We start from the raw sequence: 27,557 nt of genomic DNA, 5'->3' as shown, positions 1-27,557 counted from the left end.
GCACAAAAAAATCCTTCAAGGTTTGTTTTTAACAAAAGCACATGAGGATTTTTTTTCTTATAGCAATTTCTGATTCAACCCCATTGAACTTCCATCCTTTTTATCTTCTATCTAGAGGCAGATTTTTTTTTCTTATTTACTCTGTACTTTAGTGGCGATCGTGTGAGGTGAGAGGTCGCATTTTTTTTTTACTTCTCTATCATCCTTCACTCCTTTTAGTTTTTTTCGTCTTACCTGCAGAAGAGAAAAAGAGAGAAAAAAGTATATTTTTTAAATATTCCTTGCAACATTAAATTCTATTTATGGTTGAGCATTTCGTTCTTTTCGCAATTCAATATCGCCTCAATGTTAACCCTTTCGTGAAAAAGCCCACGTAACATGCAATGGGTGCTGATTAAGAAAGTACTCAAAGAATTAATGCGACTGTGTGCCTTAAGGGGAGGGAGAGAGCCCTAATGAACTAAACTACTTTTTTGACAGAGATATTAAATTTTTTTTGTAAATTATTTAAATAAATTCAATTGAAGAAATTATTTTTAATGCCACTCTGCAGTGCCCCCCTAAAGGGCTTTTTACTGCGACCACGTTTTTTTCTTCATTTTTTTATGTTTCTATGCCACGAAATTATTACAAATGTGCATAATTTATTAAGTATTAAAGTAAATTTATTTAATGGGCTGCTTTGTGCCTTTTAATGCCTCGCATTAATGGTGAATTGTCAGCTTTGTTACAATTAATTTTTTTTCTTTGAATTTTCCCCTTTTTCTTCAATAAATCTTTGGTCGTTGATTGAGATTTCTTTTGATGAAAAGTTGACTGATTTCTTGAAATTCTTTTAGAATCTTCAGAATCTTAATAATTCCGCAGATTATGGAATAAAATTCCATTGTCCCTTGCAGCAGAAAAGAGACAAATATTGTAGTTTCTTCTTGTAAGAAAGCGAGACAAATATAAGCTAACCCATTACATACTAAATGTTCTGCTCTGTTTTTCCAATGAACTTTTATCCACATGTTACGTTCTATTCTTTTAAGTTTTGAGACTCACAAAAAAAATCAAAATCTTCAGTGTTTTTTTCAAAATTCAATAAGTCAGAGGTTTGTGTGGGAAAATTTCCACTTGTTTAGTGTTTTAATCTAAACCGCATATCTAAAGATCATCTTAATTTACGATTCAATAAATCTTCAACTATATATGCCATCGATTGGTGTTTATTGCGCCATGCCCAGCCAGGCAGAGTTGATGCCTTGCATAGCAACTTTTTGGTGAATTTTGCACAACAACAATCCCCGCAAGAGATAAGGTTCCCGTCTCAGGGACCCCAAAACTTTTAAAATTCACTCCTCAATTCCTGAGAAAATTCGTGAGCTTATCACGGCCACGCAAGGTGAGGTAAATCTCTTTTGTTCTCTTTCTCACTCTTTGAACTTAATTCAAAGCATTAAAAAAATCATCGTGAGATTGGATTTCCTCTTCCTCTCACCAACTTAATGTGGACGGAACGGAAGAAGACACCACGAAGGGAACCACACATTTTCACGGATCGTTTCGCAGAGATCGTATGCATCGCAATGTGAGGGGGGAAATGGATAGACCACCATCTCAGTGTGGTGTGTACGAAATTGATGATTTCAGCAGCATTTCTTGCATGCGAAAGGAGGGCCGACGATGGGAAGAATGTTCTTTTTTTTTCCTCTTCTTATTTTCATTGAAATCCGTAACCGCGAAGATCACTGTCTTCTCGTGTCCCACCAGCCACCCCCTGTTTTCTCACCTCGCGCGCACACCATGTGCTGATCAAACACATTTTCGCCTGACTTGGAGAGATCATCCACGAAACCTCATCGCATTTTGTGCCATGGCAAACACGAAGATTTGCTTCTTCTCCCGAGCAAACAGATGCATCCACAGCTCCTCGCGCAACCTCTCCGGACACCAAATGAATATGTTCAATCATACAAACAGATCTCTCGTACTCCTTGGGAGAGAGATGGTTTATGTAGGGGAACGTGGCCCAATTCGGACCGCCGCCCAATTGCGACCGCCCCTTTTTCTCGTAAATGACGAAATATTATAAAATTAGTTTCACTACATTATGAAGATATTATAGTAAGGTAATGTTAGCGCCTAAAATAAATTAATTTGATACACAACAGGACGAATTAAAAATCAAAATTCATTTTCAGCACTTGGCCGACATTTTCTGATTTTAGAAACTAAGTTGATATGAGTTTTTTTCCCACTATTATGTCTCATATTATGCCGCGTTTCTGTAGTTTAGAGGGTCTAGTTTATTACTTGATTTACAATTTTTTGAAAGATTTTAGGTATATTAAATAATTAAGTGAAAATGTTATACATGCAGAATGGTCTAATTGCGACCCCCAAAATGTTCCAATTTGGACCGTCTATTTCCACCACTCACCACGGTAAAGCAGTCGCGCATGCGTGTAGTGGTGTGGAAGTGTCTTTCTCACACAGACCGCGCTGTGTTTTGATTTCGGGAAAATCAATATTTTTTCACGTTTCTTGAAAGTTTTTTCGCAGTGAAAATGTTCCTAAAGCCAAAGGGGAGTGTAGTTAGTGTAATTTACGCATTCCTTAGAAGAATTTTCGTGGATTTTCTGCGAATTACGTCAGTGAGTGCGCAATTGTCGGTGTGTGTGAAAGTGGGTGTAGTCACCTCAAGGGCGAAATGTCAAAACAAATGTGGGGAAAAATGAAAATAAATTCTTGATTTTCCGGCTTTTCCGGGTAATTCATGGTGTTTTTCCTATTTATAGTAGTGATAAAAGTGATCTACTAGTGAAAAACCCACAAATTACGGCAAAAACAGGGGGTCGCAATTGGAACACTCGGGGGGTCGCAATTAGAACACCGTGGTGAAAAAGTGCAATTTTAGCACCTTTTTTTAATTCGACTATTACTCAGAACAGGTAAGAGTTAGAAGGTTTGCGTCTATAGAACAAAGTTAGCCTATTAAATGACCTTTCCAATGGTACCACACTTGGGAAGATTTAATTCCTTTTTATAGGACTTTTTCCAATCCTTCTGAAACAGAATTTAGGGGGTCGCAATTGGGCCACGTTCCCCTATGTTTTCTTTTTGCCCAAGCACCTCCATCCACTATAACCATCCAATGCCACTCCATCACACTCAGATTCGCGAATATATGCGGCTCACATGGAGAGAATAATTGGAAACAGCAAGATAACAAACGAATAATGCACATAAAACTGCAAAATCAATGCAAAATACAATATAAAAGGTATCCACTCAAATGAAGATGAAGAAGTGCTTTAACTTAACCCTTTAGCACTCATAAAATTGCAAAATGTGCTAAATATTTAGCAAATTAGTCATTGTAAATTCTTTCAGTTTCCTTAGAATTTTTTTTTTACAAATTTAAGTTTTAGGAAATAAAATGAAAAGAAGATAATTTTGACGATTTCAAGATAAATGAAAATTTTGTATTGTATCGAGCATACAGCTTAGTGGCTTTCCTTCATTCCTTCACACTTTGTGTTCACTTCATCATCAAACACTTTTATTATTGATTACCTTCACGACACCGATGGTGGAATATTTTTAAAGCAACTTTTCCTTGTCTTCTACCCCGCGAAAGGTGAGAAAAGTGCTCAGAGATTTCTCACACTGTTTAACGGAAAGTTTTACTTGCAGCAACTTTGCAGAATGCTGGTCAAAACTATATGGAATTAATGTGTAAGAAAATGTTTTTAAACAAAATAAAGTTAAACGTGAAAGGAGTTTATGCATCGATGTATGAAAAAACTTCTATAAAAAAGAATTTAAAAAAATAGCCGAAGAAACAAATAAAGAAAATGTTTAGAAACATTTAAGAGGACATGTCGATGAAACTTTTTGCATTTTTAGTAAATCTTTGCCATAGTCTTTCCCCGCTAGTGCCAGTGAAAAATTGAGAAGTTTCTTTGGCGATTTCTTAACCTTTATTGTCCTCTACAAAAAAATGTATCCTAATTGTTCCACGAATGAAAATTTTTTTCATATAACGATGCATCATCTCCTTTATTATGTGTAAAACAATTATATATAAATCGAATTTATATATAAAACATTAAAAGAATAACTTTGCGCAACAGCCCCAATTGCGCGGAAAAATTCTTATATTTCAACGGAACCTTTTGCACCCTCAACGTCCCAGACAGAAGGCATGTGGCTGGCAAAAGTATGTTTTTACTTTTGAAACAGACATTCCGTGAGCTTCACGCATTTTCTTGTGGTGAAATCAGATAAAATTCCCGCGCCTAAAGATCCAGATAAATTGCTAAAATTAATCCAATGATGTAATTTGGGGGGAATTATTCAAAATTAATTGTTTTAGAGGAATGATATTATGTGCTTTGGCTTTTGCGTTCTCCCCGCATTATCATCTATATATGTGTGGTGTGCCTCTGTCTCTTTTGCACCCACCCGAATAAACCCATGAGTTGGTGGTTTGGTGGATTTTGATGATGAAGAAGGAGCGAACGACTATTATGTACATGAAGAGTGTTAATACTTATGAATTCGGCGCCAAAAATCCTGAAAACTGAACTACTATCGCGCTAAAGATCTCTTCTCTTTTTAAGCCACACACTGTATAAAGTGCTTATCGGACCGGTTAAATCTAAAATAAATTCGTCTCGCACTCCTCTAAGCCGGCAACACATGAAAATTAGATCAATCTTGCCTATGGTTTTGAACGTCTCAAGGGTCTCTCTTTCTTTCTTTTTTTTCTCTCTTCACCATCTCCTAATCTTAAAATACTATTTCAAGTGAATATTTTTACATACTCTCTGTTTAGGATAATATTTCTCGGCATTTTCTCCCATTTTATTATTTTATTTTGTGAGCCACTTTGGCCGCATAGATGAGGGAGCATTGCTACAAACATTGACCATGCTTTAGATTTTAGGGGTGAATTTATTTGAATGAACCGTATCGAAATATGAATTAAAAATTGAATAATTTGTTTTTTTTTGTTTAATTAATCTTCTTTTATTTCAGGGCAAATTTATTTTTCTATAAAAATATAATTTTATTCGAAAGTAAATAACGAAAAAATTTGCGTAAAAATATTAGCAATGACGTCATCATTGTGATTTTTATATCTTTTAATCAATTCAAGATTTTTCTTTAGTTTATTTTATCCTTGTTCGCGAAATTTCCTCAACATCCGATCTGTCATATTTGCCGCCAAATCATTCTTTTTTCCCCACATTCTCTATTTTCACCACTCGATTTCACCACTTTGAGTGCCCGCCAAATTCAAATTTTATTTTATTTCATAAATTTTTCGAACAGTCCCTGTCCTTAAATATAATCCTTCACTTGACCAACTCCACCCCTACTCTTCCCTAATTTTCATTTAATTCTAATTGGTTTTTCTCATTGTAAAATGTTTTTTTTCCCCATTAAAATTTCTAAAATTTTTGAACAACATATTGGTTGAAAAGCAATTAATTTGGGACTATTTCATTTTATTCTCTATGCTGCCACATGATAATATAATATTTTTTAAATAAACACCAAATCACTTTTGATTAATGAAACGATAAGAATTTTTTCAGTTTATTTGTTTTTCTGAAATTCTGTCTACATTATCGCTTTGATTTTTTTCTTTGCATTACAAAATATCATCTTAAAATGACTTTTTGTATAGTAATCTCGCCGTCAGGGTTTTTTTCTCTTGAGATTACGACTAATTTTTTAAAAGCCTTAAAGCTGGTGCGGTGGAACAAGAAATTGGCAATGAATCTGCTTTCTTTTGGGATGAAGAAAAAATCGTTCTTTGGGGACGTTTGAGTATTTTTTTTTGGTGGTGGTGTCTTGAAGATGGGCGGAGGGGGGGGGAGCTTTTAATGGAGCAAATGAGGGAGAAGATGCTGTCATGAGTGAGATGGAGTGTGTGTGTGAGAAGGGGGAGAGCAAAAAAAAAACAACGAGAAGAAACTTAAGGAGTTTCCATATCAAGAGTATATCGCGGGTAATGGAAATAGAGACTGTAAGGCTGGAATGGAGATAGCACATGCCATGGACCAGATTCAATAACACTCTCAGGGTTGGACAGCACACAGCCGCGCGATGCTTTTGTCTCCCATCTATCTCGCAGTGAGCTCAAGAATTCCCTCCGCGCTACGATATGCCCTGCGCGCGCGGCTCTGATGATCCTGATGGTGATGGTGGTGGTAATTAAGTGCCGATGTGGTCACATTCTTGATCATGAGTCACACGGCGTGTCCTCCGTGGCAATGAGGGGGACCCAACAATCGATTTGAAGAGATTGCAGGCGCCACCAAATTCCCAAATTCTCAAACAATTCGACTCTGCAATGGAATCTCTGTGGAGCAGAGATGAGAGATGAGTCTGTGGCTTTTGGGATTGTCTCCTCATTGGCCTTCTCCGCGCGACATTATTCCCGCGCGCACCCATCCAACATGGAAGAGAACGAGAGATATCCCATACGAAATCCACTCTAAAGGCACTGCGCTCACCAGACACGAAGATAAAGTTCCATAGATTAGCTGTGAGTGCAGTTGAGTTGAGATAAGGAGGGAGACTCATCAAGAAAACTCAGACCATATCCAGGCCGCCTCTTTTTTTTTCTTCATGTCCACTCCATATATACATACAACCCATCCAAACCCCCATCTCTACAACAATATTAACAACCAAACGCTAATCTTCATCCCAACTTAACTAATACACAGCATATGTACATAACATTGTATGTATGTGGAGAGTGCCCCGAAAAAAAAAAGCAGGAGGTTTCCATATGGATAAAATTATCCCCTTATCACACACTTGCGAGCATCTCGTTGCATTAGACTCATAATTAATTTACAACGCAACTCTCTATAAAGGAAAAAAAAAGTCCATTTTATACACCATCATCGCGATGAATCGATTAGGGAGATGATATTTCGCCTTTATTGTAATTTAATAGCACCATTTTTACTGCGCCAAAGAATGGAATGTGGATAGTTCATTGTCACCTGGGATGGCGAGCATTTTTATGAGCTTCAAGAAATATAGCTATTTTGGTCCTCCATCGACGATGTGATAAAATTTCCCCCTCTCTCTCTCTATTGCCTATATGTATGTAAGAAAATCTCTCAAACTATGTACTTTTGTTGAGAAATTTGTGCCTCCATAAAATTCATCCGGCAAGAGGGTGATTATTTTGCTGTAAACTGATAGGTTTTCGTTATTACATTTCCTTTATTTTATACCTAAAACTATTTATATCCTTTACAAAGATATTTCTCAAATCTACAGAGAGACTTTATAATATTTTGCAAAACTTTCAAAGATAAAAAGTTTGTTGATATTGTCAATAAATAATTCGCAAATAAATACCTATAGATTATATAGAAAAAGGTGGATGAATATACTAGATTTTTATTCAAAGTTTCTTTGAGAAGAATGTGATTCTAATTCTGATATAATTTACAAATAAATTGTACATTTAAATTGTAAATTAAATGTAAAAGAATTAACAAAAAACTATACAACTACATTTGATTGGCTAATAAATTAAAACAAGGTATTTTCATGCTTACGAGCTGGGGCTAGAATGCTTGGTTGGTTTCAACAGAGTTAGAAGCTACTAGGTTTTTAAAAATTAATAATTTTCAAAAAATATTCTTTTGCGTTATTTTTTTAAATTCAAAAATATATTATTTCTAGATATTAAAAAATATTCTTTTTTTTCAGACTTTTCGACCAAAGAATATTTACGATTTTAAGAATTTTTTGTGAATGTTCTAAAGATATGTAGGAAAAGAATCGGTTGCAGTCTGTTCTCAGGTGTTTTTTATTACATTTCCTACATATACACCTCACAGTCGTTAATACTTCTATCGTTCTAAAGATATTTGAGGATAAAATTCTTTATAAAAATCTTTAAATTTTTTAATTAATTTTTTCCCTCTAAAATTCATTTTCTTTACAAAATCATTAAACTGAATTTAGTACTGAATTTCCAGCTCTAACAATATTGCAACCCTTTGCCAACCCTTACATAGCCTAATCATGCACATAATCTTCCATTAAAAAGCTACATAGAAGCTGCAAAAGGGGTGCAACACAAAGCTCTCGCTCCCGCTCTCCATGAGTGCTTTTTGTCTGTGAAAACTGATAAAAAGCTCTCTCTCTCTCTCTGTCTCCTCTCCATATCGCACTTCCCATGAAAATTAAAAAGCCTAATCCGCCCCATGAGATAATCAATGGAGACTCTGGTGAGATGAACTTTAACGAGATTTCCCATTGCGCGCCAAAAGATTACAATGCGATGACTTTCTTTCACATTGTGCTGCTTTGGGGCGGGGTGAAAAAAAAAACAGTCCTAACCTCTCGCCCTCAAGCTTGAACTCAAATGAAAAAAAATACATAAATATAAAAATTCCATAGAGAAGTCTCCAAGAGCAATGAGATTTGAGATTCGATGAAATCAACATCTGCGTTGTTTCTCGTTAAGAAGAAGATGTTCACAGAAAAAAAACCTCCCAAAAATTTGAAATAATACAGCATTTTTCATGATAAGGATGATGGAGAGTAAAAACAGCTCGAAAAAAAAATTGGTTATCATCGAAAGAATTCAGAGTGCTTGTGGGTTATTTTAATAACCACGCACGAAGAGGAGAGCCGGGGAATAGAAGATAGAGATTGCCTGGATAGCAACGAATCAGCATCCTCCTCTTATAGATAGAGATGCGAAGCCCGCGCCATCCCAGAGATCAGACATTGACGCGGCTCAAAATGATAAATGGCCAATCTTCCTCTCTCAATGGTTTGTGGGGACCGATAAGAAACGCGCGCGATCTTCTCCCAATACCATTGCGCACCACAATCACAGATATTCCACATTCTCCCTCTCTCCTTTTGCCATCGTACTCATTTTCCGCCTCAAACTCTCTCACACTAATTGAGATCCACGCCAACACACAACGAATGAAAAAAAAATGTGAAAATGATAACAAAACCCATGTCTCTCCTAATCTTCAGCAATTATCATCTCAAAAGTCGACAAGGCGGATTCCGTCGGTTCATAGACCATCATACTCGCGTCCACATAAGTTCAATTCCATTTTACACATAACCACAAAAAAATCCTCTCAAAAATAATTAAAATTGTTTTTAGCCAGACGGAGAATTTGATTTTTTCTTCGTTTTTTTCAAATATAAAGAGTAAAGAGAAAGATTTTGCAAAATGTTGAACTTTATCGACAGACTTGAGTGGGATTATTTAAAAATAACGACTTATTGCAACAATGTATTGATTGTGGATATGTGGAGTTTTCTTTGGGATTATTATTTTTTTTTTATTTTTGCAGGTAGGGGCAGAATTTTTTATGGAAAAACTAAAGAAATTTTTCACGCAACCTGGCAAAAACTTTGAAGAACTTTCCTAACTCTTTTCTTAATTTAAAAAAAAATCTAGATGAGAGGAGGAAGTTTTCCTTGGAAAATTTTACAGAAAATCCCAAAATTATTCCACAGAAATTCCTAAGCTTAACGCAAATTCTTCAAGTAAAACCCAAAGAAAGTTAACTCGCTGCTTCAGCAAAAAAAATATTCAAAAATATTCATCCAAAAACTCTCTCAATCAGCTGCAAAAAAACCCATAAACCCATAAAAGGAACTAATAAAACCATCATTGACCACTCACGCACTTCTTGTGCTCCACTGCCGACATCCACTGAATGTGAAAATGGTAATTTTTTGCAATTAATTCATATTCACACATTTTATGTTATATCGCTGCGCATTCATTAATCTCTTTCTCTACTTTTTTGCCCCATGCAAAATGATTTAATTTTATTAATATGATCTGAACCAGTTGCATAAAATTAGTCAATGATGGGGACAAACACCGCAGGTGATGAAATACACCCAGAGAGTCAATAAATTCTTTTAACGATTGATTTTTTTCAGTGTATCCCCTTTGACTTTCTTCTTCCATTTTTTTTCGAGTTTATTTATTTATTTTTCTTCAAACACATAAGACGAAGAAAGTCAATGAAGAAGAATTTTATATTTTATGGACAGTTAATGGATAACGGGGGTGATTATTCTGGGAAGCCATGCGAAGGTTATTGGGCATGAAATGTGAAAATTTATAAAGATTTTTTTAGTTATTCGAAAAAAAAGTTTTCTTTTTATTGAAAATTGGTCATAAACTAAATGAAAAAATTTTGAATTTCAAGAAGAAGAAAAATTTCCAATAAAACAATCTTGAATTTAATAATTTCTTATGATAAAAACAACTTTTTCCAGTATGGAAAAATTTATTTCCTTCCAATGAAATTTCTTTGCAAAAAGTTACTCAAATATTTTTTTCTGACGTTAAGGATTTGTTTTTCAAGGCTTCCGGTGTTCGTCAGAGGAAATTCCCGCTCACCCAAGGAAAAGCAGCAATAAAGCCAAAGCTTTCGGCCCTAATAGTGAGCCTTCTTCAGTGGCTGATAGGACATAGTTATTCAAACATTCATTAAAATGCTGATTTTCCTTGAACACCGGAAGCATTGAAAAACAGTTGCTCAAATCTTCAATTTTTTTTTGTAAGACAATTTATTTCCTTTTCATAATTAATTGACCTTAAAACTATATATAAAATAAACAGAACATCTCATATATAGCAACCTGCCTACAATATTGTCTGGTTGAAAAGTCTCTCTTTCTCTCTGTGATCTTATACACATGAGAGAACCATGACTGTTGAGACTGATTTTGATAAGGAGAAAAACCCACACCAAGTTAGCCTTCGTATCTACACTGTTCAACGAAGAAATTTGCAGTGTAACCTACACGTTAAAAATGTGACTGGAGAATGCAGCGAAAAAAAAGAAGTTTTCTACGTAAACTTGAGGCATTGAGTATTCCATCTGGTATGTTGGAAGCCCCCCAAAGAACGCGCAGATAAGTCAATGTGTTTTCTTGCAAACGGCACACAAAAGAAATAAAATTCCCTGGCGTTTTGTCACACTCAAAATTCCGGTCTGTATACGATATTTATGTTAATTAACAAATACACACGGGGAGACCTGACAAAGTCACTCCACTTCAAGTGTCCCTGTCTTTGGTATATTATAAAGTTTTGCTTTAAATACTCCAAAATGTCATCTTGAGGCGTACTCCAAAACAAGAAGTACCCATAACATGACATCATTCGTCATTTCATTTTGTCTTGAATACATCGGCAAAAGAAAAGAAGGAAAAAAGCCACCAAAGGTGCAATTTAATGTTTTTTAATTTTTCAAAAATTGCTGCTTGGAAGGTGAGAAGATTGCTTTAGCTCCATTCCTCGCGATGCTTTTGCATACACAACAAAAAAGCCCCGAAACAGATAGCAATCATCAGATTGACTTTTATGCTAATTATTTCATTCTCCATCCATTTTCTTCTGTCGCGGGCTCATTCCGAAAAAAAGAAGAGACCCTCATTTGGAGGTAATTTTTTGTGCATCGTGCCATTCAATAAAATAAACATAATTTTGTACAACAATGTATCTCATATTGTACACTTTTATGCAGAAAAAAAGAGAGAAGAAGGGCTTTCATGTAAAACTCTTTTTCCTTTTGTTGTGAAAATTAAACAAAATACTTTGAGTCTTTGGGGAGAAATTTAAATTTTGCAAAGAAATGCAATTAACCGTCCCACAGAGACATAAAGAGCCAGACAATTCAATTAAAACTACTCACTTTTTTATCGCTGCTGGTATATACTTATTTAAAATGTCCCATTGAGACACCTACCAGCATAGTTTTCCATCGAGCTGTGCCTTCAAAAAATGTAAAACACACGTTTTCTTTTAAACGTCCACAAACTTCAAATTGGCTTATCTTTTGCCATTTCCTGGATTTCAAATGATAAGCGCCTTTTATTTCTTTATTTATATCTTTTCTCCCATTTAGCCGCTTTATCCGTCAACCAACTAAAACTACTTTTTTTGTGTCCACTCCTTTTTATCTCACACACAACTCGAGAATTTACTTTAAACGCCAAACGTCAAGGCAATCTATCGTGGTTGGATTGTGGTTTATTAAAGAATATACATATACTTACTATCATGACTCAATTTGTGGGTATTTTTATACTAAATAACTTTAGGCTTGGTTGATTAATTTTATTGATTGTTACTTCTTGATATTAATTATTGGAAAAATAGTTTTAAAACGCTTTGAAAGCTTTCGAAGAATCTTTAGAATTTATTCTTCTATTTTACAATTTACCTAAAGAAGTGATTTTCTATTTTTGTAAACTCTTCTTAAGTTGCTTAAAAATATTGGTAAAGGTAAAGATCTTTTATAAAGTTTCTTCACTGATTTATTTAATTAGGTATTTTAAAGTTTTTACAAAAAAAACAGAAAGAATATTTTTTTTTATTAAGTTCAAAAGCTTTTGTGGGAGCTTTTTAAAATCTTTAGAATGACAGTTTTCGAGCTTAATTTTCTATTTCCTTCTCTTCTTAAGAATCACGAAGAAGAGGTTAAAGATTTTTTTTGTAAAGACATCTTTTTAAAATAAAATCTTGTCAAGAAATTAGAAAATCATTTTATAGTGACTTTGAAAGCTTTTTTTAGAAATTTCTCAAGTTAATCTCTTCACAATTTTCGTGAACAATTTTCTCGTTTTTATTATTTATTTTAGTACCTCAGGTATTTTTTTTTAAGAAAATAAAAATTTAATATAAAATAATAAGTTCCTTTTAAACAGATTCATTACAAACAAGTAGATTTCCAAAAGGAACTTCAACCTGATGAAGGAAATAAATATAAACGAACGCCGAAACATCATTTTGAGCAATCAATTCAAACACAAATCTCTGATTAATTTCCCTCTAATCACCCCCAATAATCAAAACAAAAATCCCACGATTTTCTAAGAATAGAAGAAGAGAACAACTAAAGACTCCGATGAGATTCCTATTTGAATTAATTTCAAATACGAATTATCAGAGAAGAGAGCACTGAACCCAAACTGAACCAACGCCTATAAAAATCTTTATCGTAACCCTTTTATTTTATTTTTTTAAACTACAAAACAAGAAATAATAAATTGTCAGTGAAAAAAAATAGTTTTAAAAAACAAACTTAAACAAATAGTAATATAATTTCATTACACAAACGCCCTTATCGAGGTGATATGCAAATATTTTCCGCGATATCGCCATCAGAAGCACCTGAATTTTTCTTTTAAAACAATAAAATGGGGTTTTGGAAAATTTTTCCACAGATAGTGCCACATGTTGCAATGTTTGGAAAACAACTACGTGGCGGAAAGGTGAAAATTGTCGCTTTTTTATCACACCACAAATACTATATAACCCCCATGATTGAGTCCTAAAACTAATAATGCTGATTGAGGAATTATTCTGATATGCTTTCTGCACGTGAAAGTTGTGTGTGGGTGAAGAACCTCAAATACGCAGGCTTTCGGGCAATCTTCAGAGGAGCTCATTCAAATCGAATTAGTAACATGATATTGTAATTCATTGGGCCCATAGAATGAGGGAATCACAACCAAAGAACATCTCAAATTTAATTTTTATGTGTCCCCATCACACTAGAAATTCCCTATGCCGTGTTTCTTATTTCTTTTTTTTTTTTCATCAACACTAAAAGCAAACAAACCGTATTCATGGTGGTGCAAAGAAGTGTAGAGCAGAAAAAAAAGAGGAGAAGCCTTTAAACACAAACACTCTTTATGACTTATTGTAATAATTCATCTATTGTTGATTATATTGTTGTTTATGTCTCGGGGTCGCGAGACGATTTTCTTCACGGATTTTTTTATTTTCATTCTTTTCCTCAAACAAGCTCAAGTCATCCAAAATGGCAGGAAAAAAAGAAGCTCATTACAGTGTTCTGTGGTCTCTGAATACTCCACAGAAAATTTGATAAGAATCAAAGAAGAACAAGTTTGACACGGTGTGTAAGAGATTTTCCAAAAAAAGCTCAACGAAATTGTAGTTTTATGGCATTTTTTTGCCATTATGTTGAGTTCTTCCTGTGATTTTGGGAGATAACGTACTCCAGCGAGATTTAGATCATTCTCAGAAAATTTAGTATGAAAGAAGTTATTAGTTTAGGGCAAGAAACTCAAAGAGCTTGCAGAATTGGGTGCAAACTAGTCGCTTGAGGGTCGTAAAAGTTGCCTTTAGACTCACAATGCCTTAGATTTAGGTTAAAATATAAATTTTCCAGAAAGGAGTTTATTCATCAATGAAAAACTTTCTTATACACCAAATAATTTTGAACCATTTTTAAAATTTTTTTTAAAGAATCAAAAAAAAGCTTAAGAAATTCCTAGAGAAAATCACAATTTTTTACATAGAAAAAAGTCGGAAACCAGAAACAATTGTCAAGGAAATATGTCGCCATTTCATATATTTTTTCACTTTTAAATGTTTCAAAACATTTTATTTATTTATTTCCTTGACGTTTTTTTAAGCTTTATTGATTTTCTATAAAATAAAATATGTCTTAATTGTTTTATGACTGAGAAAGTTTTTCATATGCCGATGAATAAACTCCTTTTTTCTGAAAGTTTTTCTTTGATATTCTTTTTCATTTTCATTCAGTTTGGGGTTGGTGTTGTTGTTGAAGCCGCTAATTTGTCTCTGAAGACTCGTTAAAAGTATTAAAAGAAATTTAATTTTACAAAAAAAAACTTACGGGAAATTCAATAGTTTTCTTACAATTTTAATTTCTTTTTCCGAGCTCAATTTAAAAGAAAAATCAAGTATTTTGAACTTTGTTTATCTTAAGATTTTCACTTCAAAACTTTCAACTACAATTCCCATGAGATAAATGTAACAGATTATCACATATTTAGTGATAACATATCAACAATTTATCACTATCTCAACCCTCAAGGATTAGGGCACATTGTATTCATAATTGAATTACAAAATCACTCAAATACTTGATAAAAAATCAACAAACATTTTTTTTCAATATTTTTTTCTCTCTATAACCTCCGTTTAAGAAATATGATTTTATTATGTTGAAAAATCTGCGATAAATTATGCAAAATTATTACAAAATATGTCAATCAAAGTTGTGAGAGGGTCACACAAAAAACTCACTAATTTTCCCCTCGAGTGTTTGGCTAAGAAATCTTCCAACAAAAAAGTTCATTGACTGAAGAAAAAAGTTTTTAGAAAAACCGGCAAAAGTGTCCAAAATGGAGCAAAAAAAGTGAACACCAAAAGCACCCGTTTGCGCTTTTTCCACGCTCCCTCGAGACATTTTCCCATTAAATTAGTTAATTAAAATATTATTGGCGTAACAGACATCAAAATGTGAGGTAGGTAGGTACATAATATATATAAAAATAGAGAGAGATTAGAGAAATAAAAAAATAGAAAATTACAGGCAACATACTTTTTAGCAGAGGTTTCGGATTCGACTGCTTCCTTCGTGACATAATTACTTTCATCAAAATAATTCATAAATTACACTACAGTTGACAGGGTAGACACAAGGATTTCACTATTCACTATCACATTAATCATCACGGAACTGATATGCAAATTACTCCCTCGGAAAGCATTATTATTCACCCGCGAAAGGAAAATAAAATAACTAAATGGCTGTTGTATTAAATTCTGTTGATTATTTCTTATCAGCAGTTGGGTTCTTTTTTTTTTGCTATATATTTCTTCTTTTTTTTAGTTCACCTTTTCTTGCATGCAAAAAAAATCAAACACGTAACCGCACTATGTTAGTTTATTCTGTTTCTTTATATTTTTTCTTTAAATCTGGGATCAAGAAAAATATAAATTAATTTAATTCAAAAGACCCCCAAAATGTAGTTCAAGAAATTATGTTTAATTTCCTTGAGAAAAAGTTTTTATTGTAAAGTAAAAAAGAAAATTTCTTTTTTAAGGAACAAACTCCGCACACACAATTCAGGGTAGTTATGAAGTAGTGCAAAAGTTAATTAGAGTAGAGAACAATATAATAAAAAAAAATGTAAAAGATTTGGAACGTTCGTGATGTCTGTATACTTCATACAATCAAAACTTGTCTACCCAGTAGCTTTGAAACACTTTTTATTTTAATTTTCTTCACCATACAATAATCATAATGGGTATGAAAAGAATTGTATTATTGTTAAATAGCGTGACTCGCTTCGAAAAGCCGGAGAGACGAACAGTGATAGTTACACCGTCACCGATTCAAACAAACTAAACGGGACGTGGACTTCGAAATGAGCAATAAGCGGCCAGTTGGGAAATTTTCTTTACACTCTGTGTATGCTGGTGTGTTCACAATTTTATCAGTAAGATCTCCTGCGAGAGTGAGACGACTGTCTTCCATGCCACAGGGTGACTCATACGCATTATTCTCATCTCAAAAAATAAATTCCTAACTCAAGATCCTTGAGATAAGATTCCTTCTTCAAGATCTTGATAAAGAAGTTTATCCAAGATGCAATCAAGATTTGACAGATTATTTGACAAGATTATTTATCAACTATCCGAACCACCCTCTATCGCGTCTCGTGGGTAAAAGAGACAGCAACAAGCGAGCTGTGTGCGGCACAAGATACGAAGTGGCAAAGATAAGAGATCGGTTGTTGGTCGTTGCGCATGCACAGAACAATCTTCACCACGTGTGACGTTTTATTTTGACATGTCTGACAATTTGTTTATGATTGATGTCGTCTTATGCGCGGATGCCCATCTCACTCGCACCCACCACCCACACGTACAATCCATCCTACTTCAACGAATTCTTGATCTCAATCTTTCCTCATTATCACTCACACCTCTGACAAAATCCCATACGCACAGCGTTTTTTGACATGACAAATTCCCGCCAAAAATTTAATTCTTAATTGATTCATCGGATTTCCTTATAATCAACCAAATATTTGACACGAGGAATTATCTCTAACGGTAAAAGACCGCGATTTTTGCCACACTTGTCACACGATAGGCGTGCAAGAATTAGAAAGTCAAATTAATTTTGGGAAGATCTATTGAAAATATTTCAACTTCATTTATTATGCGCGTGAATTTGAATTAATTACATCACACACGGCAAATTTCGGGATATAAATTTTGATCTGAAATTCTCTTTGCAGAGACATCTGGATAAAAGATCTGGAAGAAAATGAAAGAATCTTGGATAATGAATACACCAAAGACACCAAACATTCTAAACCGAAATATTTGCTAATCGAATGGCGGGAAAATAAATTAGCCAACTAGCGCCACCTCTGCACGAAAAGCTACATCAGGGGAGAAATGAACGACTTCAACGGGCAAATAAAGTTTCTGATAAAATGTTCCGGACAAATACGCAAAAGGCCGCAGACTGTGAAGCTTTTATCACGATAATAAACATTGAAGGTGAGACTCTATAAATAGTGATTGAGGAACAAATTGACAAATATGTAGACTTTGCAGTTGATGAGCTCTGACTTTGCTCTTACAAAGAACAAACGTTCAAAAAAATTTATGCAAAAGGCATTCGGAAGCGTGATACATGGATTAGGTCATTTTTGTATTTGCATTAATTTCCTATTGAGACACTCTTGATGATTCGCATCAAAAACCAGATTGAGGCGGTTTTTGCTCGTAGAAAGATAACCGACAACATGTCAAAGACGCTTGACACCTCAAATATGCAGAATCCGCGACTTGTTTTCAGGTTTGTGAAGATGAGGAGTTTTTTTTTGTTAATTGAAGCCACGTGACAGCGACCATGCTTCACAATCAACAGTTTTGTTGCTTCTTTTTTTTCACAGTGCAATTAGCAGTGGAATTTTCAATTTCCCCACAATCAACGGACAATTTGTAAGCATGGGAAATTTTTTTCTCCAGCTCAAATGAATTCTTAAATAAATTCTGGAAGATTTAGAAAACATATATAGAGAATTCTGTCGCTCGGTGTTTGTTCTCTGGTGAGGTGAGAACGGCAGACAATTTTAGGGTCTTTGACTGACTCAGCATATCTTCCCCAATGGTGTCCTTGGGAGTCAATAAAAATTAACCTCCATCGTGTCTCTGTATTATCTCCCCTAAAATTGTTAATAGTTAATCAAGCTCGAATATTTTTGCGTCTGCTTAAATGATATTGTAATCAATTAAATTAAACTGTATTTTACACAATTTTATGTAATATATGTATGTGTATATATATTTTTTAATTTTAGTTAATATAGAAACTGAGATTTTGATAAAAAATAATTTTTCCAGATTTTTTAAATAAATTAAAAAAACGAGGGAATTTATTTGTGGAAAAAAGTCAATTCTATTACAAACTTTTACAATCTTTTCACAAATAACTTTATTAATCATAATATGATTTTCTTCTAATAAATTCAGAAATTATTTTAATACTTTAAGAAATATTATTTTGTTATCAATTATTTTAATTTTATGGATTCTTTTCATTTCTATGATCTAGTCCTTTCATTTTAGAATTTTTTTTATTAGAAACTTTGACAAGAATTACTATTAAATCTTGCAAATCTTTTAAACTCATAAACAAGAAAACTTCTTGATAAGAAATTTCTCGCTATTTTCAGAGCGAAGTTATTCAATAAATCAACGTTTATTATCTCTAGATTGAAAAGGCGCGATTTTGAGCTATTCATATCTGTTTTCCCAGAAAATTTACGCTGCAGTAGTTTCGCAATTTTTTGCAAATTTCTTTAGTTAAGGTGTTCTATAATGACTTTTTTCCTTTGAGGAATTTTCCTGGGAAATTTTTATTTGTACAAATGGCACAACAATTGTTCAATTAATCATTTGGGTGTATTTTGTTTACGACATAAAATGCAATGTTGCTAAATGGCTTTGTTAAATGCTTATTAGATTGATAGATTGGAAGAATTTGTCTTGAGAATTGTTCTTATCCATGCGTCAATTTAATCATACAGGACAATTAATCAGGGTGGATTTATTTTATCACTTCCTAGACTAGTTTGTGATTTCAACCGAGGAGTTCTAAAATTTATTCTTATGCCAGACGAGAAGTTTCGCCCATAGGCAATGGTCACACCTCTGCGAAAAATCACGTAGAAATGACAAGCAAATCTCTAAGAAATTGATTGGGAATTTTCTTTTAAACTCGTATGTGCGCGACATTTTCAAGTTAATATAATTTCAATAAATTGTGAAATAAATCCCATAATGTAAGAAATAAAGATCTTTTGTGACGGAAATCAGCATATCACACACCCTTGCCTCTTGGATTAAATGCATATATAGACGCGAGTGGGTGGTCCAGTGTTGATGATAAAAATAAATAAAACGAAAAAAATGTAGGCAAAGAAAAAGGCACGTAGAAAAGCATGAGGAAATATTCTAATGCAATTGCAGTATTGTGGACAAAAGTAATTCATAAAATAATATAATTTCAATTCTTCACCTCTCTCAATCACGTCTGTCGCCCGTGGGGGCTCATACAATCTCCTCTGCAAAAATCACGTTGATATCCAATGGGCTGGATAAAAATTTTTCTGTTGCAAAAAAGTCTAGTTATTTCATCATTTTATTTTATTTAAATTTTCGATTTTATCATCACAAACAACAACCGCATAAATCTTCAACTGTGCGCGGAGGTTTTTTTTCGTTAGAATTTTTGTTGTGGTGCGACTGCGAGAAAGAAGGCGCGAAGACCGCGCGATTTTTGCGAAGAAAAAACTAAGAAAAAGAGAAAAACGTGTGTCAGGTATTTTTCCACACGATATAGCACTGAAGTCACTCACAGCAAAAATATTTTTAGGAGAAAAGAGAAGAATTAGAGAGACAAAAGCCGGTGATTTTGGGACTCGGCCATGTGCTCATATAGCGATTGTTAAGCCATGCCATGAAACAAACAACATATTGATTGAATTTTTTTATTTCGCATTTTTGCAAAATATCTCAAAACAGACAGCGCATTATGAGACTGATAGGAATTACATTATGTATTGCAATGCTGGGCTAGTTTTCAGAGCCATCAAATATTTATTTTTCAATGAAAACTTTTTTTTTTAAATAAAATTAAGAGCTTTGCAAATTAAAAAAATTAAATTAATTTAACATAAATGAACGACCTTGACCTTAGGAGGTTTATGTATATCGAGAGCTGCATTGTAAAAACGGCTAAGTCGGTTAACTTTGTATGGGATCCAAACCGACTTAGCCGTTTTTTTACAATATAGCCCTCGATATGCTATTAAGGTACAAATCACGTGTAAAAGAAAAATCATCCTAATAATTGATTTTGTTGCTAAATCAGTTAGAAGCTTTACCCGGCTGGACTACACGAATATTCTTCTTACGTTTATTAAAGCACCTTAAAAATCTTATTGAAATTGTAATTATTTATCTTTGCTTTCTCTGCTCAATATAATTTGCATTAATTTTTACAATTTTTGGGTTAAAAAATTATTTTTTTAATCCAAATATATTTTTTTTAATTCTGAAATTTTATATTTTATTTAGTTTTACACGGATATGTTTACTTTTTTATATTAAAAACTTATCTGAACTATCTAAGGCAAAAAAGTAACAAAAATATATCTTCACTAGTCAATGGACCTTATTCAGCGACCAAGAAATCCTTGAAATCTTTGAATTTTGTACAGAAATTTCAAGATTTCAAGGGAATTTCAAGGATTTCTTGGTTTCTTAACAAGGCTCAATATCTCAAATTCTAAAAGAAGTAGATAATTATTTGAAATAAATATTTTCAATTTATAGAATAATACTTAAATTCAATTTAAATTTCTAAATGATTTTTTTTAGTCTATCGCCGTATTAGGATTAGCTACCATTTTCTAAAAAAAATAATTAAATTTTGCAATTATTTACCACGAAATTCCACATCCTTCCCAACAACGATTAATTAATTAATCGGATAAGTAATGGAAAATTCAACAGCTTTCCTTTTCTTCTAACTACACATAAACAGCGCATTTTAGCTCTCAAAGTAATCATCTTGCAATTGAGGCCAACGCCGGCAGTAAGTACTTCACATCCAATTCCGGCTAAAACTAGTTCTTTTGCTTTATTTAATTTCGCACTCAACCTGGCAATTTTGCAGATTGGGTAACAAACAACGTCGTCAACGTATTTTCGTGTGGAATTTCCCGATAAAATATCCCCAAACGCATTTTTTTCACATTGAAAATAACAAAAATCTGCCCCTAGTCATTGTTTTCCACACATTGTGAGCTAATTTAAATTTTCTTTATTTTTGCTACATTTAATGCTTATCTTATGTTTTTGTTTATCACATGGTCTGAAAATAAATTCAATTGAAGCAGAGAAAATGTGTGTTGTGTAGTATATCACTGACACTTGAAGGAAATTCTATCTCTGTATGTTGCAACTGATTAGGCAGTAATCAGTGAGTGGGCGAGGAAAAAAGAGGACAAAACAATGAGGAATTAGTGAAAATAGGGAGAAGAGGTTGTCCTAGATCTACTATATACAATCAAAATACTCCCATCAAGGTCGTCCTGATCAGGAAAAAAATTATCATGTAGAAATATATCGCAATTTCGCAATTTGTCGAAGGTTCATGCTGCGATAAGTTCAGGGACTTTGAACGTGCGCGGAGGCACATCTGCAGGGTCTGGCTCAACTTGAAGCTGGGTGGGTTTCTCAGGAAAGTAGCTCATTGGGCCATATTGTATGAAATTCATTTTCCAAATAAAAACCCATCGAAATGATGGCAAACAGATAGCACACAATATTCATTGGAACTTTCTAGTCGCATGAAGCAATCTCCTGAGAGACTCATTGGGAAAATGTCTTTAAAGTTAAAGAAAAAAAAAGAGAATTAAAAGCTCCCGTGAGTCACGTGTGATTGTAAGTTAATCATATGTAGGTATTTCTTTGAATAAATACCTTCTCGCGGGGTAAGCAAGCACAAGGTTCATAAGCACAGAGTAATGGCGTCATAGTGGAGGACGGATGTTTATAGAGGAGTATGTTGATGAATTAAGAAATCTTCCAGCTCCTATGGCGAAAACATAAACACCCCGCAAATCCATGCAGATGGTCACGTCGTACAATTGAATAAAATTACAATTCAGCGCATTTTATTAGCTCATCTCTGTTTGTATGTAAAAATATTCCAGTTGCCACTGGTTGTGGAGGTTTGTCCAAGAGAGAAGAAGTTGAAAAAAAAAGCCGCGAAATATTTTCACGACGAGTCCACACAAAGAGGCAAAAAAAAATAAAATAAAGTAAAATGCGAAGAGACGAAAAACGCGCAAAGTTTAAAATTGGTCACCATGAGAGCACACCTCCGAATTGACGTCACTGACCCCCTCTTAGCTGAAGCTACGAAGTGCGGCAGGCAGTGTTCACGTGCTGATCATTCGGTCAATGCATGATACACAACACATCGCGCGCACACATGAAGCACATTTCGCGCCAACGAGCCCCCATTTCTGCCATTTCTGATTGGCGGGAAAGCGCATGAGCACGCTCTAGCCTAGTGATTGTACCTAAACCATTGACGGACACCCTCGCGAAACTGACTTCATCATCCCTTCCTGGCTACGGTTGCAGTGCAGATCCGTTGCACCAGGTTTCCTCCAGCCAGGGAAAAGAAGTCTGAACTTCCTGGCCTATTGCATAAAATTACCTCCCAAGAGAGAAGTTGGGGAACATCATGAAATCCCACAAGTCATGAATCTCAGAGAATTCCGCGAAAATGTACTCGAAGATTCGATAAGAATTTCACTAGCTCTTGACTCAACCAAGGCGCGATTTTTTTTCTATATACTTTAAAAGCCCGCCAAGCGATGACGAAACAACCAAGTTGCGCGTGTATGGGTGTGCATGAGAGTCGCGCTACTTGGCGGAGAAACTTTATTCTACAATTTTACTTCAGCTCCAACCGTTCACTGAATCGGACGCAGAAGTTAACAAACCCAACATAATCTCCCCCTGTGCTCACAAACCAATTACAATATATACTTCTCTCCCAAGTATTTTTGAGAAAGTGAAGGAGATTTGTGAGATAAAAAAAATTCTCTCAAGTGAATAAAAAGAAATCCCTGTGAATTTGTGAATAAAGAGTGGATTAAGACAAAGGACTTAATCACGCATTTTGTGAATTAATTTGTGACTCATTTATTTGCTGGAATTTAACAAGTGCTCTGTGTATTTAAAATGCCTGATTCTGGATTACTTCTATCACCACCAGCTACACCGCCACTTGCAGAAATGGTTAGTAGAATTAAAATAATTTCCTCATGTGCCTAAACCCTAATCTTGGGCAATGCTCGAAAAATTTCCATGACGAGAACGTGACCACGAAAACAACCCGCAAAGCAGCCAAAACGGCTGAAGAAGAATCCTAAAAATAAATCTAAACCCGTGCAAAACCATATCCAAAAAAATTTCAAAAAAAAATTCTTTGACGCCTTTGGAGAGTGGTGTGGTCAAAAATAAAAATAAAGAGGCGTTTTTTCTTTTAAATCAACTCATTAACATTTTTTTCTTCATACGAAAGTAAACCAAAAAAAACAGGCAGATTAGTTTTGTGGCAAAGACACAAAAAAAACGCGAATAAGATGATACCTTACGAGGAACCCTTCCCTTCGTCCGGCACCTCCCTGTACACACACCCAAAATGAGACCTCTCACACTCCTCTCAAAATAAATCCAACATTCCATGTCAATAAATATATATGGTGCTTGTGACAAAATATCCCCCATCTCGCTTTAGCTCGTAGAAAATTTGAACACAATCATTTGCCATTTCATTCGCACCCGTAGGGGCCACACACTGATCACGCAGTGAGCACTCGGTAATCAGCTGGTGTTCACGTGAACAGCATTGTGAACTTTGGACTGGCGGCGAATGACGTTCCCAATACCATCATGCTTCAAACATAGTCATGCCGCACACATATACCGGGCATAAATGAAACCAAACATGAAGCAAGGGTCGCGTGATAAGTTCGTGATGCAATGCCAGAGGAATTTATGATTTGAGAGTATTTGCGGATTTAAAGACTTAGCAGGGATTGTCTCAGACACTCCTGTTTTTGTGGACTTGAAAGCATTTAAATTATTGGAGAAGAATCAATTGAACGGATCTGTAAAAACGAAACTCGATAAGTAGGTTTGGTTTATCTGATCTGCGAAAAAGCTTAGTTAAACAGATTTTTAAAGAAGCTTAGTTAACCAGATCCGTAAAGAAACTTTGTTGATCAGATTTGAAAAAAAGACTTAGTTGAACAGATCTGTAAGAAGACTTAGTTAACCAGGTCTGTAAAGAAGCTTATTTAACCAGATCCGTAAAGAAGCTTTGTTAGAAAATTAAATATAAAAGAAAATTAGATTGGGGAAATTTAAGGCCAAACTTTTATAATAAAATCCAAAAGAAATCTTTGAACAAAAATAGATAAATCACCTAAAATCCTAGGACATTCTAGAAGATCGGACCTAGAAGAATAATAAATGTTTTGTTCCGTAAAGAACAATTTTCAAAGAAAATCTTTTATAAATTCATTGATTTAACCAAGGCAAAAAAAAAAACTAAAGAAAAACATTCCCAACGAACTTTGCATACAACTAAGTCTGGAAATAGAATGAAACGTTGCGGAACAGCGATGAGTCCCGCGTATGTGTGAAAGAGAGAAAGCAATGAAGAAGCTTACGATTACGCATGACTCTATTTTCTCTCTCGCTTCCCACCGCGGTGGCCCGTGTTAATGTTCTCATGTCCTTGTTGAGGGACAAAGGAAAATATTCCATGACGTCGTTATTCGTCCTCCGCGACTGCTCATATACCCTTCCTCAGCCGGGTTATTCTGCCTACTTCTCTAGGCCAAGAGTCCAAAGAAGAAGCAAAATGCAAAAATTTTCATCGCAAAGCGACAACCTTCCCATGTTAATTATCGTTGAGGAAGCTAACAACATTGTGGAGAAGCGCCACACTTTAGTAGAGACTTATATTGGCTTCAGAGTAGCCAGGGTCAAGCGTGTGATAAAGACCCAAGGACTTTATTTACGCCGGCCCGCAAAAAAGAGCCACACACGAGACCACACCTCTTCTTTTCACCCTCCACCCATGTATGGTTGTTGCTTTGTAGGAAGCTTCCTTTGTGTAGCATAGCACATAACGCAACCAACGCAGCTAACTCAAGAATTCCTTTTGTTGTTTCATTTGTAGAAAGAGGACAGCATTGGGCGGTGTTTGAAGAGAAAATTGGAAAGTGTCCTGCCCAAGGGGTTTGTCACACCAAATCCATCTGATACAGAAGATGACTCAGACCTACCCCCGAGGAAGCGACTGTATGCCCGTGAACAATCCTTCACAACATCACTCACACCCCCGCCATCGGAAGATGAAGACACGCGGGAATTTCGACTCACAAAAGAGGATCTCATTTCGCGAATTACCGAAGCTGCCAATGAGATCTACGGGCAGGAGAATATGCTGCAGCAACAGCAGCAGAGAGCTAGTGTTATTATGCGTGCCAGTAGAGATGGTACGGTGAAACCTGAGAGACTGCAGCCATCGAGCGAACCACAAACCTTCGATACATTTAATGTTTTTCGAAGTGTCAAGTACAAGATTGGACGACATAGTTCCATAGCTCAGGTACCAGCTACCACGCCCGTTCCTGCTGCACCCAGTGAACCAATGGAGGAAGTTGCGAAACCCACAACACCCGCACCTGCAGTTGTAGAGGCACCACCGCAAACTCCATCACCACCTGCCAAACCCGTTCAATTGCCCGCCATTGCACCAAAGCTTCCACCTCAGGGTTTCCTCATCACAGCCACATCGGCAAGTGGGAACATCATCCCTGCTGGACAATATGTCATCTTCCAGACACTCTCACCCCTTGTGCCAGCCAAGGCGGCCGCCACAACGAATAGTCCGCCACCTGAACGAAGAAGAATCTTCGAGTGTGAGTACCCAAATTGTGGGAAGAACTACTTCAAGTCAAGCCATCTGAAAGCCCATAAACGCATCCACACGGGCGAACGTCCTTTCATATGCAAATTCGAAGGCTGCAACCGTCGCTTCTCACGCTCTGATGAGCTATCGCGGCACAAACGCACCCACACTGGTGAGAAGAAGTTCGCCTGCCCCGTGTGCCAGAGGCGATTTATGCGCAGTGATCACCTCTCGAAGCACGTAAAGCGTCACTCAAAGGACAAAAAGGCCGACAAGATGCAAAATCAGTCGAAATCAATGCTCAAAGTGATTTCGTAGAGACTGACGACCACCTCCGTCAAGCAAAACATTCCACCATTGCCGGGTTGAGTGACATCATGGAAGAATTCTTCAGTAATTATCATCAATCATCTTTGATCACATCTCACGATGGTCATCCTCTTTATAATATAGCTACGTTATAGGAAAAGTAACAAAGGAGAACTCTGTGATCTTCACTTTTTCAATCACACATAAAATACTTTCAACAACATAAATTACATAAAATTATTAAGCGAGCACCATCCCCCTAGTTATGGTAACAAAATTTTACTCTCTACTGCGGGACTCTTGCAAACAACTCTTTTATGCATTTCTTTCCCTCCTTCGCCCCCTTTTTTTACTATACACCACACCCTCCCCCATAAAGGTCCTTTAATCGTAGATTTTAAACAACAAAAATCATATTACATAAGCATACAAAATAGGTGTTAAGGTTCTTTACTATATAGAATAAAAAAATTATTTAAAAAAATGAATTGTCCAATAATTTGTTTTTCATGCACAAAAAAAATGTTTTTGGCAAGGAGAAAGAAAAAAATTTGTGTTTAAAAACTATTTATCCTTTCATGAAGTACAAGTTTTGAGAAAGAAAAAATTAAAATGTTTTTAGGAGATGAAAAAGAAATTTTTTATTTGTTAAAAATTCTTCTAACTAGGACAAAGAATAAATTATTGAAATAATATAGAAGCCAAAATTGTTTCACTTTCATCATCAATCAACGTTGATGTTGACGAGGCATGGGGGGACGTTTTTTTCAGCTATGTGTGACTGTGGGAATTTCTTGGGTGTAAGCAGGGAGCAGCAGGAGACGAAGAGGCACCCAAAGGTTAACGAAAGTAATAAAGAAAAAAAAAACAATCGAATGCCAAATGTGTGCCAAAAAGCGAGATGGGGACGTCGCTGAAAGACACGAAAGGCATGAGGAGAAGGCAAAAAATAGGTCAGAGATTCGGTTCAGGCACAGCATCCAGATGAAACTGGATCTGTGGGCTCTTGTGGGGATCGGCACGGTCACACTGATCATTTCTGAAGATGTGTGCGGGCGCGCAAAAACCCCACAATAATGCTTGACAAACTAAAATTAGCCTCTATGGGTTATCAACATCGCATTTTTGGAACAATAGACGCGATCCCTGAGCTCTGGTGAACTGGGAAGAGGAGGCAGCTTCAATGCCTCACACATGCTTTCTATCCACACAAATTGCTCCCAATGTACGCGGCCTGAGCACGCCGCTGCCATGTGATATGTGCATGAGACATGCGCAAAATAATATGGCAAATACAATTTTGCCGGTCAAAGAGTCAAAGTATATGATACAACGGCGTACGTC

General features: G+C 35.3%; 2 protein-coding genes across 2 annotated transcripts in view; one reads left to right on the top strand and one right to left on the bottom strand.

Annotated features, from left to right (window-relative positions):
* Positions 1 to 16,239, bottom strand: part of LOC129790477 (zinc finger protein ush) — a 96,590-nt gene extending 80,351 nt beyond the window's left edge. The window contains exon 1 of the mRNA XM_055827975.1: positions 15,411 to 16,239. Within this exon, the coding sequence (XP_055683950.1) occupies positions 15,411 to 15,465 (55 nt within the window). The 5' untranslated portion in view covers positions 15,466 to 16,239. The remainder of the gene's footprint in view (positions 1 to 15,410) is intronic.
* A 6,411-nt stretch (positions 16,240 to 22,650) lies between these two features.
* Positions 22,651 to 26,913, top strand: LOC129790475 (Krueppel-like factor 10). The gene is made up of 2 exons (XM_055827969.1): positions 22,651 to 23,215; positions 25,170 to 26,913. The coding sequence occupies exons 1-2, from the start codon at positions 23,159 to 23,161 to the stop codon at positions 26,220 to 26,222; spliced, it is 1,110 nt and encodes a 369-aa protein (XP_055683944.1). The 5' UTR covers positions 22,651 to 23,158; the 3' UTR covers positions 26,223 to 26,913.
* The last annotated feature ends 644 nt before the right edge of the window (positions 26,914 to 27,557 follow it).

This window comes from Lutzomyia longipalpis, chromosome 2, assembly GCF_024334085.1.
Source record: "Lutzomyia longipalpis isolate SR_M1_2022 chromosome 2, ASM2433408v1".
Taxonomy (NCBI): Eukaryota; Metazoa; Arthropoda; class Insecta; order Diptera; family Psychodidae; genus Lutzomyia; species Lutzomyia longipalpis.
This window is presented reverse-complemented; position numbering and strand designations above follow the sequence as displayed.